Below are 16,822 nucleotides of genomic sequence, written 5' to 3' on the forward strand. Positions count from 1 at the left end.
AGGTGGATGGCAAAATTTACAAGGTTGTGGTTCTGACATTCCTTTTATCTTCTGCAGAGACTTGTCATCTGCTTGGGAAGTGCTTGTGCATCACCAGTGCAGATTCAGCATATCACTTTTCAAAATGAAGTTGAGAGAAGTTGGAGGCCTTCATTACCAGGACATGGCCCTCTAGGAATATGTCGCATGATGATTTATTGCTAGATTAAATAAGAATTCAATGAGCCATAGCCTTCTGATACTGCGGGCCTGTGAGCTTCTTTGCATTTTCATGGTCCTTAGATCACGATTATATAATTAATGTTAATGTGATTGTATAATTAATGTTATTGTTTTTAATAATGTGTATTTATTATTTTATATTGTTGTTATATTGTGATATTGCGGCATTGAATTGTTGCCAGTGTTAGCCGCTCTGAGTCCGCCCCTCGGGGGTTGAGAAGAGTAGGGTAGAAATGTTGTAAATAAATAAATGTAAATAAATAAATAGTCTGTTAGGTTATGATGAAGCCAAAACCAAAACAAAAGATATATAGTTTGGCTGAAATTCACTAAGGCAGTTAACCTACTGTTATGTATTCATGATTATTTCATACTCAGGATCCCTATGTTTTTCTTGTTAGAGTTCATTTCTTAAGTACGAGGGGTATTTTTTAAGTAAGATCCATTGGAACATAAGTACACAACGAAAGTTTATTTTAAAAAAGTAAATTTATTTTCAGAAAGTACATACTTCACTCTATTTTTCGACATAGTTGCCAAGTTTGTTCAAACACTTATTATACCTCTGAACCAATTTTAAAATACCCTCTTCATAAAAACTTGCCGCCTGCTCTGATAACTGTCTGTAATCAAAGAAAGGTGACCAGAGCGGTCCTCATCATGGACGTTGTCACGGTCATCTTTGAATTGTCGTACCCACTTAGGCACTTTGCTTTCACTCATAACAGTATCACCGTACACTTCACAAATCTGTCAATGAATTTCTGCAGCAGGCAGGTTCCTTGCTGACAAAAACCGTATCACTGAGCGAACCTCACATGCGGCGGGTGAGTTGATAGTCTTAAACATTTTTAAAGCACAGAACAGAACCGTGAAGGTTAGCTACAGAGCGGAAACTGAGCACAGTTGTTCCCGAGGCATGCCGGTACACGATGCACACGCTTGTTGCGGTATGCGCGCAAACTACTAGTGTCTACAACAAATCGGACCGTACTTTAAAAATACCCCTCGTAACAAGTAGGAAGTGATGTAAGGATCAATGCAGTAGGGAGTGAGCCAAACCACCTGGTCAACATTGTGTGGTTACAGCCAGAATTCGGCTTATATTCGGGTCAGCGTATACTCAAGTATACATGGTATTGCCTTTCCCCCTCCTGGTGGAGGGTATGAATGCAGCTGACACAAGAATCCCAAACCGAAGGAGAAAGGGGGTTTGGGGTCAGCGAGGGATGACAGAGAGCTCGTACAAGGGTGGGATGTTGGCTAAGCCACTCTCACAGGGGGTTATGTCAAGGTCCTCTGGAGGCACAAGGGGCTTCAGGTGGAAGCTCTGCAGGATGGTGGTGAAGAAGAGGAAAAGCTCCATGAGGGCCAATGATTCTCCTAGACAGATTCGTTTCCCTGTAATAAAAATATGAGAATGTGTCAGGAGGCAAGGACAGGCACATCGCGTTTTATAATTAGATGCCTCTGAGAAACAACTAAAAGAGAATTTCACCTCATGTCCCCCCACGTTCCTTGTCCACAGCATCTTTGGCTTTTTATAGTCTCTCCACTCCAGCCAGTAACTCATTGTTTTATATCTATTTGTAAAATATTTCCCTCATTTCCACCTTGTAATTGGTTTCTGGGGAGGGTCTGATTTGAGGAATCATACAACTCAGATGTTCCTTTTCCCCCAAGTCCTCTCACCTTGTACATAATATACTTGAATTTTCATGAACTTTGCCTCACAACCAGCAATTTTGTTGTCTTATATCTATTTCTAAAACAACCTGCATTATATGAAGGACCCCCAATTCCTCCCATAATGGAGACCTATTGCAAAAAGTGGGAGTGTGAAAGGAGTAGATATTTAGGAAGGCGGCAGACAAAAGGAGCAGTTGACGCTGTAAAATCATGTCATACAATCCACAAAGTATAAGGAAAAGGTCTTAAACCTCACCCAGTGTTGTGTATCTGCTATTGGTGAATACAGGAACCCACAACAACAAAATTCTGAAAGCAAGCATGGGATAACATACAAACAAACGAGAATGTGGTTATTTAGGAGATATTTACCTGCAGAAAATGGCACAAAGGCCTCATTTTTCTTGAAGCGTCCATTCTCATCCAAGAAGTTCTCTGGGTTGAAAGCATTAGGGCTTTTAAACATTGTGGGGTCATGCAAGACACTACTGAGCACAGGGTACACCTCCATCCCCTGGGATAGGAAAATTAAAGAATTATGAGCTCAATATTGCAATACTGCAAAATACTGCAAAATTTGAGTTCCGGAAGAGAGCTTCCTGCATGGAATTCTTCAATTGGCTCATGGAACCCTAAACTATGAACTTAGCCATTTCTGCTGGCTCAGAAGTTTCATTTAGGTAATCTATGAGAAGATAACAGAATGTTTGAGATTGTCTGCATTTCACTGCCCTCCTCACTTCTTTTCTGGATTCAAGGTCAAGGCCAGAACTAGTCTATCTACACTAAAGTCCTATGTGTCCCTGGGAAAAGGAAGAAGAGCAGGTTCAGTGGAGCCTTCACTGTAGACTCAGGCATAAGCAACTGCTACAATCTCTCCAAGCATGTGTTCTTCCTCATAAACATTTTGGCCATCTTAGCAATGCTCTGATATTGCTCATGCTTAGGTTACATATATCCTACTTTTCTCCAGTGAAACATTTTAAGGTAGGATGACTGCTGCTCACGCCCGGCCTCCTGCTTTCTTTCCTGGTTACCCCATTACTGTACCTTAGGGAGGAGGTATCCTCTGAATTCAGTGTCACGAGTAACCATGTGGGCCACACTCATAGGAAAGAGATCACTGCATCTTTGCACTTCATGGATGACGGCATCTGTATACGGCATCTGGCTCCGGTCTTCAGTGTTGGGGACACGATTATGGCCAATCACTCGATCAACTTCCTCATGCACTTTTGCTGTTAAACATATGTATAGAATTAACTCCTTGGGTTTCTGACTCTCTGATTCTATTTCCAACATGACGAAAGGGTGGTATGAAATATCTAAATATTAATTGCAGGAGACTGGCACCCCCTCCCCATCTCAAAACCTGCATGCCCCGATTGTAGTTTTCCCTGTCTTATAGGGGAAAATAATCTAGTTTTCCCCATTCTTCAACTCTTGCATCTCATTGGACCTCATCACACTGCAAATTTTTGTTTGGTGGCAACAGCAGTTCAGTACTTGAGTCATGGAGCCCAATGGCTCCCATCACATCACAGAAAATTACTTCTGAAATGACTCCATGGCTTTGAACTGCTCTAAGAACCACCAGAGGTGGACAATGGGAGGCTTCCCCTTTTGCTTACACATCCACATGGGGCTCGGTAGGTGGCCAAATCAAGGTTCACTTTCTGTTAAGTACTTTCAAACCATGGTTGGCAAACCCATAGATACAGAACCTATGGATACAGAAGATTGACTGACGTGTAAAGAAGTGGAAAATAGGGTAAAATTTGGTCATAAAACTGATAGAGATAAAGCTTAGAATAGCCCCAGAGGTCCTAGAGATTCCTAGAGAAGTGTTCTGTCTGGGGATTTCTAGTTCTTCCAGTGTGGCTCTATGGTCAACTTCCAGTAGAGGTAAAGATTCAAATCTGCCAAAGTTAAACCTCAAAATGTGAGACAACTGTAAGTGCTAATAACTATACCTTGCACCTCAGGATACTTCATGAGTAGCAGGCACCCATATCTCAAGGTCGAACTGGATGTCTCTGTTCCAGCCATGAACAGATTAACCGTGGTAAGCTCCAAGTTCTTCATATTAAATTCACTGCCTGGATTGTCTTTTTCCTAAGAGCAAAATAAATAAAAAACAAACAAAAAAACCAATAGGAAGTCATTAGTGATTCCAAGAAAAGCCACTGGCAGGTTGGATGGGAAAGGGAATTCTGTCCTGGACTGCAACTTGTCAAACATGGTTGTCCATCTGTGCTTCAGGTGCAAAGTAGGGAAAGGATAGCCTGGCAATTATGCATTGCACTTACAGATACTTAACCTAAGATTCTAGAACCATAATTGCTCCATATTCATTAACATTATGGAGATAAAATACTCCTCCTCCTCCCTTAGTAACAGAATGACTCCAAAAAATGAAGGGCTGCTCTGAAGTTGGTTGAGATTCAGGAGAATTATGTATCTGCCAGACCCCTTCTGCCTGGGAGGCCATGACAATCAGAAGCAGGACTCCTCTTCTATTGTCATGTCATAGTCTTACGCTTTGACAGGAGGCAGGGAGATGTCATCCAGTAGATCCAGATGACCAGCAGGACAGCTCTCCATCTATATGGAAGTTGGGTTTTTTTTTAAAAAAAACTAAACAATGTATGCTGAAATTAACATATAATCAAACAGCTACTCCTACTTCCTACCAATAAAGTTCCAAAGCTTAGGAACAGCTACAGAAAAGACTTCTCTCACCAGACATGCCTGGGAAGGTGCTAGGACTGAGAGAAAGCCCTTGCCTAAAGATCTAAGAGTCCAACACATTGATCCCGAAAGGTATTTTCCTGTTCCCATGCTTCCTATAGGCAGCCTCGGTCAAGCAACTGAACAAAGCTCTATGGACCAAATGAATTTCTGCTCCCTTTCAGAACACTTTGGAATCATTCAGGATATACATCACTAGGCCTGCTAAATCTCAGAACTTGGACCTGAATCTACAGGTTTGATTGGACATCTCCAGGGGTGCAAATTCTCCTGTTTTCTGGGCTCAGATCTGTTCAAGATGTAAAGGGCTTTGTGCCAATCTTTAGCTCTGGCTCATTCAGCACCAGTTTGCTACAATTTGTAAGGCTTAAGTGATTTATTACTCCAACTTCCAAAGGCTCTCCAGGGACACTTAAAACAGTCCTTTACCACCTTCATGCCCCCAAAATACCTTTTCCATCTGGATGAGGAAGCAGTCAATAAAGTCACGTGGGAAGTTGGGATCAAGGGTCTTTTGGTTCTCCTTGATTCTCTTGTCAATGAAGACCCTCACACCTAGCAGCAAGTCATAGACCTTGGTGTCAGACCCTGGAAAGTATTTCAAGAAGCTAGCATATATGTTGTAGAACTGCACAAGGAGAGAAAAATCATGGTGGATTACTTGCCATTTTCCAACAATCATTAAAAAAACCCAAATGAGATAGTTACTTGAATTTCTGTACATCCTGCCAAGTTTCAGAATGGTCCTGTCAACCACTGATTTTAAGGAAAAAATTCCAATTTAAGCTCTTTAGGCAAATCACACTCTCTCAGTCTTGGAGGAAAGCAAATGCAAATTCCTCTGATTATATCATTCTAAATTGTCCAAAAGAAACACATAGAGACTTTGTCGTAAAAAGGAGTAGTTGGTCATTCCAAGAAACAACTTAAAGTGATGTGTATGTCTGACTGCACTGCATAACAGTGTATGATTTATTAATTGATTTGGAGGAGAAGGAGAGAATCACCCCACCACTCCCAAACACACAACCATCCACATTTACACATTGTATTTTGGCAATTTGTATCTCTGGATTACTGAAATTGTCCAAACTCTGAAACAATGCCTGGAATTTTGCATACCTCTATTAACTGGGTTGTTGTGGCATTAGAAGAGTGAAAGTAGGAGAACAAGAAACCTGTGATAGGAAAGCAGACGTTCAAAACATATGAAGAAAGGCATGGATTCCACCTGCCCTTCCTAGAAGATTTTGCATGCTGTTGTGCATCTTGGAGTAAATATTTTGTTCAAATGGAGGGGAAGAAAATTAGGATAGTGATTAAGACTTACGGGTTTCTATGCCATTTTAAACTGAGCATAACTTCAAAGGGAGTAGCTTTGGGGTACCTGAGACCAAGCTGAGCTCATCTCCCGGAAGACGTTGCATATAATCTTCAGGAGAGCCTTGAATTCCTTGTCCTCATAGTCAAAACGGTCCCCAAAAACAATGGAGCAGATGATATTTGACATTGCACTGCCGAAGAGGTACGTTGGATCAAAAGGCTTTTCTGTAGCACAATAGCAAAGAGAATGAAAGATGAATCACTCCACAGAAGGCTCTTATGGTGCCAAAAATAGCGCGCGCGCGCACACACACACACACACATCGTGTCTACTAAGGAACTCACCACATGGGGAAAAATCCCCATCTTAGAACACTTCACCCATGTAGATAGGACAGATGCCACCAGATCTCATCACATGACACACAGCTACTTCCGGTGGGGTTCCATGTTGTCTGCATTGGCAAAGTGGTCTACAAAGGGGAATTCTGAACATAGGAGGCTACCCATGACATGTAGAAAATATTGAGGACAGTGTGGGAACAAGCCAGAAAGGGTACTCTTTCCAGTGTGTGATGGGCAAGCGGGTAATGCAAGAAATCGCTGCCTCACGATTTCCACCTCTGCCCTACAGATTTCCCTGTGTTCCTTGAAAACATGAATCTCCATGTGATGAGGTCCTAATTGTCAGGCCAAGGGAGATGTCTTTCCTCTTGCTTAGTATTTTCACTCATCGTAATAGGTTCAACCTGTCTTTGGCACTTCTCTTACCCTTTGTCTTCCTCAATTCCTCCAGCAGGAATTGGGCTTCCTCTTGGATTCGTTCCTCAATAGACTTTTTCCCCATTCCAAAACTCCTCAAGATGGCGAGGGAGAAGCGGCGCAGTTGCTTCCAGCGGTTTCCATTGGAACAGATCACCCCTGAGGAACACAGAAAAGAAATTGCGAGTGAAGCAGAAGAAAATGTTGGATCCATTGTTGCAAAGGCAGCTAGGATGCCTCACCATATCCTTGGAAGGTCCGCTCGATTACAGGCGCAGTAGACCTTCCACTGAACTCTTCTGCCTTGTCTATGAGGGCCTCCTTCACAGCTTGATGACCACATAAGACCAGAACCGGTTGTGATCCAAAATAGACGGTGAAAACAGGACCGTATTTTTCATGCAGCTGTAGGGGAAAATATCCATTAATATCTGTCACAATCCTGACATTTTGTAAGGTGTTCTAAGAAGTGCAAAAAATGTAGTTCTGCACAATCACAACCAGCTCAAAAAGGTGTCTGGAAACAATGCTTTTTTGGATGAAAAATTCTCTTTTTTGCAAAGAAAAAAATGTATCCATCCTCAAAAAAGAAATTCTATGCCTAACTGAGAAAGTATCCATACTGAACATATATTACATCTTACTGAAAGTTTAACTGCAATGTCTCCATTGTATAACTTGCTGGGATCTCTAATTTAGGCATGCTACTTGACACCTCATGAACTGCCATAACTTGATTTATGGAATTATGGAATCTGTAGGTTGGTGAGGCACCACTGCTCTGTGGCAGAGGATGATAAAGACTTTTTCAAATAAAAAATTCCATGATTCCATAGCACTGAGCCAAGGCAATTAAAGTGATTCATTAATTCAACAATATAGATGCACCTTAAGGTTCTCAAGTGTTCTCCCTTGAGCTCAATCACTAGAGTGCTCTAACAAAAAATTCCTAATCTGTCATCAAATTACAAATCCCTGGTTTACAGAATGGGGTCATGCCAATTTATGGTGTATCAAACTATTATCTTGGAATCAAAGAAGTACATTTTGGCTACCTGGTCTCTATTAGCATGGAGGTGGGTCCCACCATCAAATAGAACACAATATTTTGCTTGCAGGTACACATATAGGGATATCTACAAAATTTGAGAGAAAAACAGTTAATAAAACCATTTTTTTCAAAACCCGTGCAGGAGAATGGATGGTGATGAAAGAAGACTTAAGGAGACAACTCAGAATCTTTGTGAATCTTTTTTTTTTGAATTAGTTTTTATTGATTTTGTAACAGTAGTAAACATATAACAGTGACACATAATACATATACAAGTGACAAACAAGACTGACAAGATAGCAATAGACGTAGAGTGTTTTCGTACATAGCATCGGATTGACACACATATATATTTTTTCGTAATCTTGGTTGTCCCCCCTTCTACCCCCTTAAATATTCTTGCTTATTACATGTTTTCGTTTGTTTCTCTTTATTCTTATTTTTCCCTTCCCCCCCCCCTCTGTTTCCCCCTCCCCTCCCTCTCATTTCTTCATCAGCAATAATAAGAGATGATAGGGGGCAGTGCTGAGGGGGAAGGGGAATGGAATATGCAGAGGGTTTGGGTTCGCTGGATCTAAATAGAGAGAACACTGTAGTGTTTTGCACCTTAGGATTGAGTTGCCTGAGGGGGGGGGGGGCAAATTGTGAATCTCGGTTCTAACAACACCCACCACCTTAAAAACCCATTGTGACATTAAAAGTACTTCCAAGGATATTCTGGACAGTTGTTATCATAGTAGGCAATAGTTTGCCCTTTATTCCTTTTATTTGTCATACGTCGGATACATAGAATCATTCCCTTGAGAGCTTTCGCTATATCATACTGATATTAATTTCCTTGTTAAGTTTATTGATGTAGTCTATAAAGTTATCCCAGTTGGTTTTGGGTGGTTTTGGTATATTTTGAGATATTTTATGTGTTAAGATATCCATATTCATTATGTCCCATACTTTTAGCATCCATTGATCTGGGTATTTCTGTAGATTTCCAAACCCTAGCTATAACTGTTCTGGCTGCAGTAGTAAAGTAGAAGAGGAGTTTTTCTGAATTTTTGTTTTGGAGGGGGTCAGTGATTCCCAGCAACATTGTTTCCGGTCTAAGTTTTATTTTCTCTCCTAATATTTTCTGTATAGCTTTGTTGACTTCTTGCCAGAAGTTTTTAATTTTCCTGCACTTCCACCATGTGTGGATATAGCTTCCTTTATGTCTCCCACATTTCCAACAGGTATTTTTGATTTTTCCTTTGCTAAATTTGGATATCCTATCAGGTGTGTAGTACCATCTATAAAATGATTTATACCAGTTTTCTTTCATCTCAGTTGAGTATGTGTATTTGATTTTATGGCGCCAGACTTCCTCCCACTCTGACATATTTATTGATCTACCTATATCTCTGGACCACTGGATCATATTTTGTTTCACCTGTTCTGTTTCCGTTGCCCATGTCAGCAATTGTTGATATATTCTCTTGATCAGCTTGGTTTCGATTTTTAATATTTTATCCCAGAAAGTTTCTTGAGTCTGGAATCCATTTTTAACATCTATTCTATAGTTCTCTAGTATTTGCTGGTATTGGAACCAAGAGATGGATTTATCCAGTTGTTTGAGTTCTTCCTGGGATTTTAATTTGATTTCTCGAGGGTATTCTTTCAGGAGTTGGGCATAGGTAAGCCATTTTTCTCTAGGCAGATCCCTTAGGTGCTGAGCTTCATTCGGGGAGAACCATAGGGGAGTTCTCGTATAGAGTCTGTTCTTGTACGTATCCCAGACTTTAAGGAGTGCGGCTCTACTCGGGTGATTTTTAAAGCTTTTCTCTTTTTCCGCTTTTCCTCTCCATAAGTAGCCGTGCCAGCCTTGATGTAGGTCGAAACCCTCCAGTGCTAGAATTTTACGTTTGCTTAGGGTTATCCAGTCTTTTATCCATCTTAGTGATGCTGCCTCATAATATAATTGTAAGTCGGGGAGGGACAAGCCTCCCCTTTTCTTATCATCAATCATATTTCTGTGGCTTATTCTTTGTTTTTTATTTTTCCAAATAAATTTGGAGATTTCTTTCTGCCAGCTATTAAGGAGGGTTTTGGATTTAAGGACCGGCAAAGTTTGAAACAGGAACAAGACGTCTGGTAGGACATTCATTTTTATTGTGGCAATCCTGCCTAGTAGGGAAAGATTTAGTGAGTTCCAGGAGTTAATTTTCTTCTTTATTTCTTTCCATTTTCTTTCGTAATTGTTTTTTATTAGGTGGGCATTGTTTGTCGCTATTATTATTCCTAAATATTTAGTTTCGACTGTTATTTTGATTCCTGAGATGTTTTGTAGCTTCTCTCTATTATTTTTATTCATATTCTTAGTTATTATTTGGGTTTTATCTTTGTTTATTTTAAAACCCGCGACCTCGCCAAAGTCTGTTATTTCTTTCAGCCATTTATTGATGTTATCTAATGGGTTTTCTATAAAGCAGACAATATCGTCTGCGAATGCCCTTGTTTTAAATGTGTGGTTTTTGACTTTCAATCCTATCAGCTCTTTATTGATTGAGATTCTCTGTAAAAGCACTTCTAAGACTGTTATGAAAAGTATTGGGGATAGGGGACACCCCTGTCTGGTACCTTTTTGAATTTCTATACTGTCTGAATATTGCCCGTTGATGACTAGTTTTGTCTGTTGTGAAGCATAAATGGAAGTAATAGCATTCAGATATTGATACCCTATATCCATTTCTCTGAGTAGGCATATAATGAAATCCCAATTAACTTGGTCAAATGCCTTTTCGGCGTCGAGAAACATAAGAGCAGCTTCTTTTTGAATGTTCTTTTCGTAGTAGTCAATAATGTTAATTACTGTTCTTATGTTGTCGCTCAGTTGTCTTCCTGGCAAAAAGCCGACCTGGTCTTCTTCAATTCTTTCTGTTAGTACCTTGGTTAATCTAGATGCTAATATCGCCGTGAATATTTTGTAATCTGTGTTAAGAAGTGAGATAGGGCGGTAATTCTTTACTGCAGTACTGTCTGTATGGTTCTTATGGATTAATGAGATTGTAGCGTGTTTCCATGTGTCGGGTAGTACTCCTTCCTCCATGACTTTGTTTGTTACTTTCTGCAGATGGGGAGCTAATATATCTTGGAAAGTCTTATAATATCCTGTCGTAAGGCCGTCCGGACCTGGGGCTTTATTTGACGGTAGTTTCTTGATTGTTGTTAAGACTTCTTCTAACGTTATTGGGTTGTTCAGTTTCTTTCTTTGGTCGTCTGAAATTCTTTGTATGGTTTGTTTTGCTAAGTATTGCATTATTCTTTCTTTGGGGATATTTTCGTCTTTATATAAATTTTTGTAAAATTTCGTAAATTGGTTTATAATTTCACTTGTCTTGTATAAGGGTTTGTCTCCCTCCATTATCTTTGTTATTTGTCTACTCTGCTTTTTAACCGCAATTTTCCTGGCGAGTGCTTTTCCTATTTTATTTGCATTTTCGAAGTAAAATTGTTTGGTATACTTCAACTTCTTTTCTATCTCTTCTAGTTGGAGTGTATCTATGTTCTTTCTTAGTATATTTAGTTGATGACATGTTTTGGTATCTTTTGGGTTTGCCTTGAGTTTTTCTTCCAGTCTGGTGAACTCCCTTTCTAGTTTTTCGCGTTCCTTGTTCCTAGCCTTTTTCATCCTCACGGCTTGTTCAAGTAGGTGGCCTCTTATAAATGCTTTATGAGCATCCCATATGATTTTAGTGGGTGTATCTTTTTCCATGTTTAGATTGAAGTATTCACTCAGTAGTTCTTTATTTTTTTCCACTAAATTCGGTGTTGAAAGTATTTTATCGTTCAATCGCCATCTGAAAGTAGTCTTTTCTTCTTTTTGGTTTTGAATTTGTAGCTCTATGGGTGCGTGGTCGGAGTTGATCATGGGTAGTATTGCAGATTTCGTTATATCTGGTATGATGGTGTTTGTTACCCAGGCCATATCGATGCGTGACCACGTTGAGTGTCTATTGGAAAAAAATGTATAATCGATCTCTTTGTCGTGATGGTACCTCCATATATCTGTTAGGCCCAGTTCTTCTTTTAGTTCTATGAAGGTCTTTGGGAGGGCCCCTGATTGTTTTTGTTTTATTTTTAGCGCATTGGTTGATTTGTCTTTAACTGTATCCACCACCCCATTGTAGTCCCCCATAAGTAATAGGTCATCGTAATCTGTTCCTAGAATGTATCTTTTTAGGGTTTTTATAAAATTACTTTTCGCCTCGTTGGGTGCGTATATGTTACAGACCAAGATATTTTTGTCTTCAATTTTTATCAGAACCCCTAAAATTCTGCCCTCAGAATCTCTAAACGCCAACTCAGAGGGGATGTTTTCTTTAACATACGTTACTAGACCTCTTTTTTTTTCTGATCCAGACGCATAATAACTTTTTCCCAATGCTTTACATTCTAGGTGTGATATATGTTTATTGGAAATATGTGTTTCCTGTAAAAGGATTAGATCATAGTTACATTTTTTTAGATGGTGCCAAATTTTTCTTCTCTTACATGGGCCGTTCAGTCCATTAACATTATTTGAGTAAATTCTAATTTTTCTGGCCATCATTATCATTTATCTTAGCTAGTTGGCCTATATCTGTCTTAGTAATTTCTTTCTGAAAGGTGTAGTTTCCTGGAGATATTTCTCTTAATCTTTTTCTTCCCTTTTCGTTGTCATTGTCATCTTCGTCTAAGAGATCAAGTCTTTTTGTTGCGCTGTCCATGTAGTCGTTATGGTGGAATGTACCCTTCCCTCTTACTTCCTCTTCGTTTCCCTTTTTATTTTCTTTTTTCTTCTTCAAATACTTCTCCCAAAAAGATCTTGCTTTGGCTTCAGATGTTAACCAGTACTTGTTATCATTCCATGTTGTTGTTAGACCTTCCCTCCTTTCCCATTTGAATTTTACATTTCTTCTCTTCAACTCATCGGTCAGGAAGTAGTATTTACGTCTTCTCTCAAGTACTGATAATGGTATCTCCTTCAAGATTGCGATTTTATTTCCTTTGTGCTGTATTGGGGATTTCGAATGTTCTCTGAGTATTTCATCCCGAGTACTTTTCTTTATCAATTGTACAATAATGTCTTTAGGGGTTTTAAATTTCCTGGAATGTGATGTTTGTATCCTGAAAACTCTGTCGACTTCCAGTTCGACATCTGGTTTTCTTTTTTTGGTTAGTTGCGTAATCATCTCCACTACTACATCTCTTATGTTCTCTTCTTCCTCCTCTATCACGTTTCTAAATCTAAGTTGAGTCTCTTTTTCTCTAAGTTCCATCATTTCCTGCTGATTCTCGACTCTGTCCATCACCTCTTCTATGTTTCTCACTTTTTTCTTTACTATTTCCTGGTGGTTCTTAATTATGATGTTATCCTTGAGTAGATCTATATTATCTTGTTTTACTTTTCCTACTTCAATTTTTTACGGTGGTCATCTCTTCTTTCATTAGAGATTGCAGTGATTGCAGCTCTTCTTTCATGTCTTTCATATCCTTCTTCATTGCTTCAGTCTCGCTCTTGCTAGCTTTACTTTGTGCCTCTTGATTGTTTTGGATTGTCTTTATTTCTGCTTGTATTTTAAGTAATTCTTTCATAAGATCTTTTGTTGTGGGTTCCTCAGGTAGGGAGCCTTTCCTGGTGTTGAGTGGAGTCTTTTTCTCAACTTCCTTATCCTTTTCCTTTTCTTTTTCTATTTTCCCTTTTTGCAGAGTTGCCATTATTGCACTGATATATTTTGAGAGATGTCAGGGAAGGTAAGAGGGAGGTAATAAGGTGACAGTTCGGCACAGTATCAGCCAATTATAACCTGTAATATGAATAGTTATTAAGTGGGGGTAGTAGGAAGGTATAAGGGGGACAAAATCTACACAGTATCGTCCAGGCAGAGCATCAATCAAATAGAAGACTATTGGGTAGGGTTAATAGGGAGGTACATGGGAATCAAATCATGACAGTGTCCACTAAGTGGTACAGTGGATTATAAATGTATAGAACCTTCACATTTAAACCATATCATTAAATATCGCAAAGTACATTTGAAGGGTATGAAGAAGATGTTGGGAAGGGGTTCAGGGAGGGGCACCGGAAATGAGTCGACACAATATCAGCAAGTTACAATATGTTGAATACGTCGGTGAAATGAGTACTTAGCGTATCTCCTAGATGTGACCAATGTCAGTCTGATGCTGTTTCAGTCTTTTGAAGCAGGAGAATGTATTATGCAAAAAAAAAAAAAAAAAGCTGTTGTAGTAACGAAGATATTACAGTGAGTCAGCTAAGGTAGGTCTGCAAAAACCGTACCCTGATTAATGTAGGTTTGCCCCCAATATCTGCCAATTGCAACCAATAAAAAAGGAGATTGTTAGGAAGATCGTTGGGGAGGGGTAGTTGGGAGGTACAGAGGAGACAAATCTATACATTAATGAGCAGGCACAACAAGCAAAACATCTAAGTAACAACTATTGGGAAGAGGTACAGGGGAGGTACATAGGGATCTAATCTTCACAGTATCTACTAAGTGAAGCAGAGAATTCCTTTGCTGCAGCTAAGTAATGTTTATGAGCTTCAGCACCAGATCAGACTGGTGCTGGTTGGAAGTTCAGAAACAAATGGTACTAGTGCATTCAAATAGCAACGGAGACTATTAGGAAGGGGTGATAAGGAGGTACATAGGGATCAAGTTTTCACAATTATGTACTAAGTGAAGCAATAAGTTCCGTTGCTACAGTTGAGTAAATATTTGTAAGTCCCTGCTCCAGATCGGGATAGGGCTGTTTGGGAGTTCATAAACATGCAATACTGGTGCAGTAAAGGTCCGATTCAACCCCAGATCCCAGCGCTCCTTAGTCGGGCGCTATCAAGTCTTCTTGCTTCTTGCTTTGTGTTCCGTATATATACTATTTAGATTAGTCCAGATCCTTTCAGTCTATATCAATATCAGTTTGAGTTTCAGGTGGAGCAATAGTTTAACGTTAGCAGTCATTCAGCAGTAACAGTAACGGTAATAGTCATTCAACAAGCGCGCCTTATGGTTGGTGAAACCACAGCAGTCTAGAACCGTCTAGAACAGAGAGGAGTGCGGACCACAAAACACAAGATATTCTTTACTCACTCCTTGCTCACTACTCATTGTTTTTTTTTTTTTACTACTCACGGTCTTTGCGCGTTCTATCTTGGTGGTTGTTCAATGCCGCAGGGGGGTTTCTCAAAGAACTCCCAAAAAGTTCTCCCGAGAACTTTTATTGGGCAGTTAGGCAGTTAGCAGAGCAACGTCCCTTTTTGGTTCCTCCGTGGACTATCTGAGGTTTCGTCTTTCGTCTTTTTCCAGCTACGGCTTTGTTGTTCCAGTGCGCCTTTGTGTCTCTTCTGCAGCTGTTTCGCGGCCTCTCACAGTCCGCACTCAGCATATCCGCAGCTTACTCCAGTCTGCTCTGGCAGGGTTGTTGTGTAGCCTGTGCACGTCTGTGCACGCTATCCTGAGACCCGGCTCGCGGTTCTAGCGGTGCTCCGGGCGTTTCACAGCACTTGCGACATCCCACTTTGCAGCGTTGCACACAGCGGTTTGCGGTCTCTCCGCGGCGCCTGGGCGAGGTTCAGCCGCTTTCGCTTTCGCTTTCGCTTCTTTTTGGCTTTGTCCTGCCGCCACTTGCGCTTTTTCTCCTTCTCCTTATCCTTCTGCCTTTTACACTTGGGAGGGGTCTCGCCGACACCACGTTGGAGCAAGTAGTCTCGGAAGCAGCTTCTCTCGGGTAAGTAAAGTTCTTAACACGCCCGACGACGCTCGTGGCTGTCCAGACTCCTTTCTTTTCCTTAGTTACTTCTTATTTACTCCTATTGGGAGCTCTTAAGCTTGAAATAGCGGCTGGTGCTGGCCCGTACAGCTTAGTCTGTCGGGTAACCTCGTCGTTCCCTGCGCAGCTGGTTAGTTGACACTTTGTTGAGTTGGAGTACAAATCACAACATGCAGTGCCCACCAGCTGGACGCTCCAACCCGCCTCTCGCTGTTGGGTTGGGGGAGCAAATGCTCTACCTAGGATCACGACGGGAGCGGTTGCTGAGGAGCCTCAGCAAACCGTGGCACCCGCCATCTTGCCGCTACCGGAAGTCCCTGAATCTTTGTGAATCTTAATCCTTTCCTATATTTCCCATTAGAGCCCAAATGTCCAGCTTGAATTCAGTGGACAACCACTCATCTTAAGAAGAGATTTATATCAACTTTGTTTATTCCATATATATATATATATATATATATATATATAGAGAGAGAGAGAGAGAGAGAGATAAGAAAGACAAAGGAAGTAAAGAAAATGATATAGAAGATGACTTCTGATCTTCCTTTCAACATTCCTAATAGTTCTTACCTCTCTTTCTAACGGTTTAACAAATTCACTTCTTTCTAAAAACCACTCCTTTCTAATCAGGTCTCCTTTTTCTATAAGAGAAGAAAGAAAGAAAAAGCCATACCTTGAGAAGAGATTTTAAGGTTTGGGATGCCTTGATCTGCAGGAAATTCCCAATCAGGGGCAGAGGAGTGGGTCCCGGAGGAATTCTCCCCTTGTGCCATAGTTTCCTCTTAGATGATATGAGCAGATGGCAAGAAAAATATACAAGAAGGAGAAGGACGATTGTACCAACCCATTCCATGGCATGGGTTATCACTGTCAATTGTACTTCTCTTTCGGCAGAGTGTGGACATCTGGTTTGGGCTCGACAGACTTTTATTAGGTCTGTTTGAGCACTCCCTTCTGCATTTCACAACTGCACAGACTTGTTGCACAAGTCAACAATAAGAGTAGCTGGGATCTAACCATATTGACAATGAGGTAGCCAACTCCATGGTGCCTGCATTTTTGGGTACCTATGCCCTCTTATTCCTGTTCATCACACTTTAGCAAGATTGGATTCATTACCAGCTTCAGCAGGATGTAATAGTTACACCAAGACAAATATGTTGACTGCTCTGCCTCTGAGATGGAAGTGAGCTCTGTCTAGCACTTCCCTGGTTAATAGTA

General features: G+C 40.4%; 1 protein-coding gene across 2 annotated transcripts; it reads right to left on the reverse strand.

Annotated features, from left to right (window-relative positions):
• Positions 1-1,441: 1,441 nt before the first annotated feature.
• On the reverse strand, positions 1,442-16,480 carry LOC137095245 (cytochrome P450 2G1-like). Of its 2 annotated transcripts, none has more exons than XM_067461699.1 (9): positions 16,275-16,480; positions 6,990-7,152; positions 6,757-6,906; positions 6,050-6,210; positions 5,114-5,290; positions 3,885-4,026; positions 2,962-3,149; positions 2,284-2,425; positions 1,442-1,623 (listed from the first exon to the last, which is right to left on the reverse strand). In XM_067461699.1, exons 1-9 carry the CDS (start codon positions 16,452-16,454, stop codon positions 1,442-1,444), a joined length of 1,485 nt encoding a protein of 494 aa, XP_067317800.1. In that variant the 5' UTR covers positions 16,455-16,480. The 2 variants fall into 2 exon arrangements, with proteins under 2 accessions (XP_067317800.1, XP_067317799.1); XM_067461698.1 differs by having other exon boundaries at positions 6,990-7,209.
• Between the last annotated feature and the right edge of the window lie 342 nt (positions 16,481-16,822).

This window comes from Anolis sagrei, chromosome Y (assembly GCF_037176765.1).
Source record: "Anolis sagrei isolate rAnoSag1 chromosome Y, rAnoSag1.mat, whole genome shotgun sequence".
Classification (NCBI taxonomy): Eukaryota; Metazoa; Chordata; class Lepidosauria; order Squamata; family Dactyloidae; genus Anolis; species Anolis sagrei.

Bases quoted from the DNA above. Each gene is read 5' to 3' on its own strand.
- LOC137095245 (XM_067461698.1), bottom strand. From the start codon at position 16,454: ATGGAATGGGTTGGTACAATCGTCCTTCTCCTTCTTGTATATTTTTCT. The intron at 7,210-16,274 runs GTATGGCTTTTT...TGCACTTCTTAG, and splicing joins CCTTAAAATCTCTTCTCAAG to AACACCTTACAAAATGTCAG. The intron at 6,211-6,756 runs GTAAGAGAAGTG...ATTGTGCTACAG, and splicing joins GGAATTGAGGAAGACAAAGG to AAAAGCCTTTTGATCCAACG.